Here is a 627-nt window from a genome sequence, read left to right as displayed (position 1 = left end):
GGGCCCCCGTGCAGCCCGTTCCTCCCTGCCAGGAGCCCTCCTGACTAGGACATGGTGCCTCCGGCCCCACCACTGTGTCTGCCTGTGCTGTTTCCCCTTTCTGGGCTCTTCTCCAGAAACCCACAGTGTGGCATGACCAGGAGATGGAGCAGCCGCAGGGAGCAGACCCATGGTTACCTTGATGGTGGTGGTGCTGCGCTCCTCGTACTTGCACTCGCAGAGCAGGCAATAGGCCTCCACGTCGTTACCTGGCACCGGCATCGGCTCCACAACATGCAGACAGTTGCTGCAACACAAAGAATCCAAATGGAGCAACAGGCCAAGGTGAAGCCAATGCTCTGGGGTGGCTTTTGCTGTGTCCCAGCTTTCCCATCAGGCTGGTAATGCTGATCTGGTTTTAAGAGTTCCCCTCACAGCCCCAAGTTCCTGGGACAGACTGTCCAAGTGTCTTCTGTAGGGATCCGGTCCAGGCGAAAGGGACTGGAGGGAACACCCCACACCTGCTGAGAGCCACTGCTTAAGGAATTGTGACTCCCAGATTCCTCAGTCTCTGTTCAAAAATGTCCCCGGCCTCGGTTGGTAGGACATAACCTGCCAAACCGGCTTCCTCTGCCAATGCACCAGCCA

The 627-nt window shown here is 57.7% G+C and overlaps 1 protein-coding gene across 1 annotated transcript in view; it reads right to left on the bottom strand.

The window, feature by feature from the left end:
* The window catches only part of TMEM9 (transmembrane protein 9), a 3,038-nt gene that overhangs the window by 1,530 nt on the left and 881 nt on the right, over positions 1-627 (bottom strand). Inside the window, exon 3 of the mRNA XM_010144244.1 lies at positions 178-286. Within this exon, the coding sequence (XP_010142546.1) occupies positions 178-286 (109 nt within the window). The remainder of the gene's footprint in view (positions 1-177; positions 287-627) is intronic.

The sequence above is a fragment of the Buceros rhinoceros genome, unplaced genomic scaffold (genome assembly GCF_000710305.1).
Source record: "Buceros rhinoceros silvestris isolate BGI_N320 unplaced genomic scaffold, ASM71030v1 scaffold33529, whole genome shotgun sequence".
NCBI lineage: Eukaryota > Metazoa > Chordata > Aves > Bucerotiformes > Bucerotidae > Buceros > Buceros rhinoceros.
Note: the sequence above shows the minus strand (reverse complement) of the source record. Positions and strands in the feature narration are given on the sequence as shown.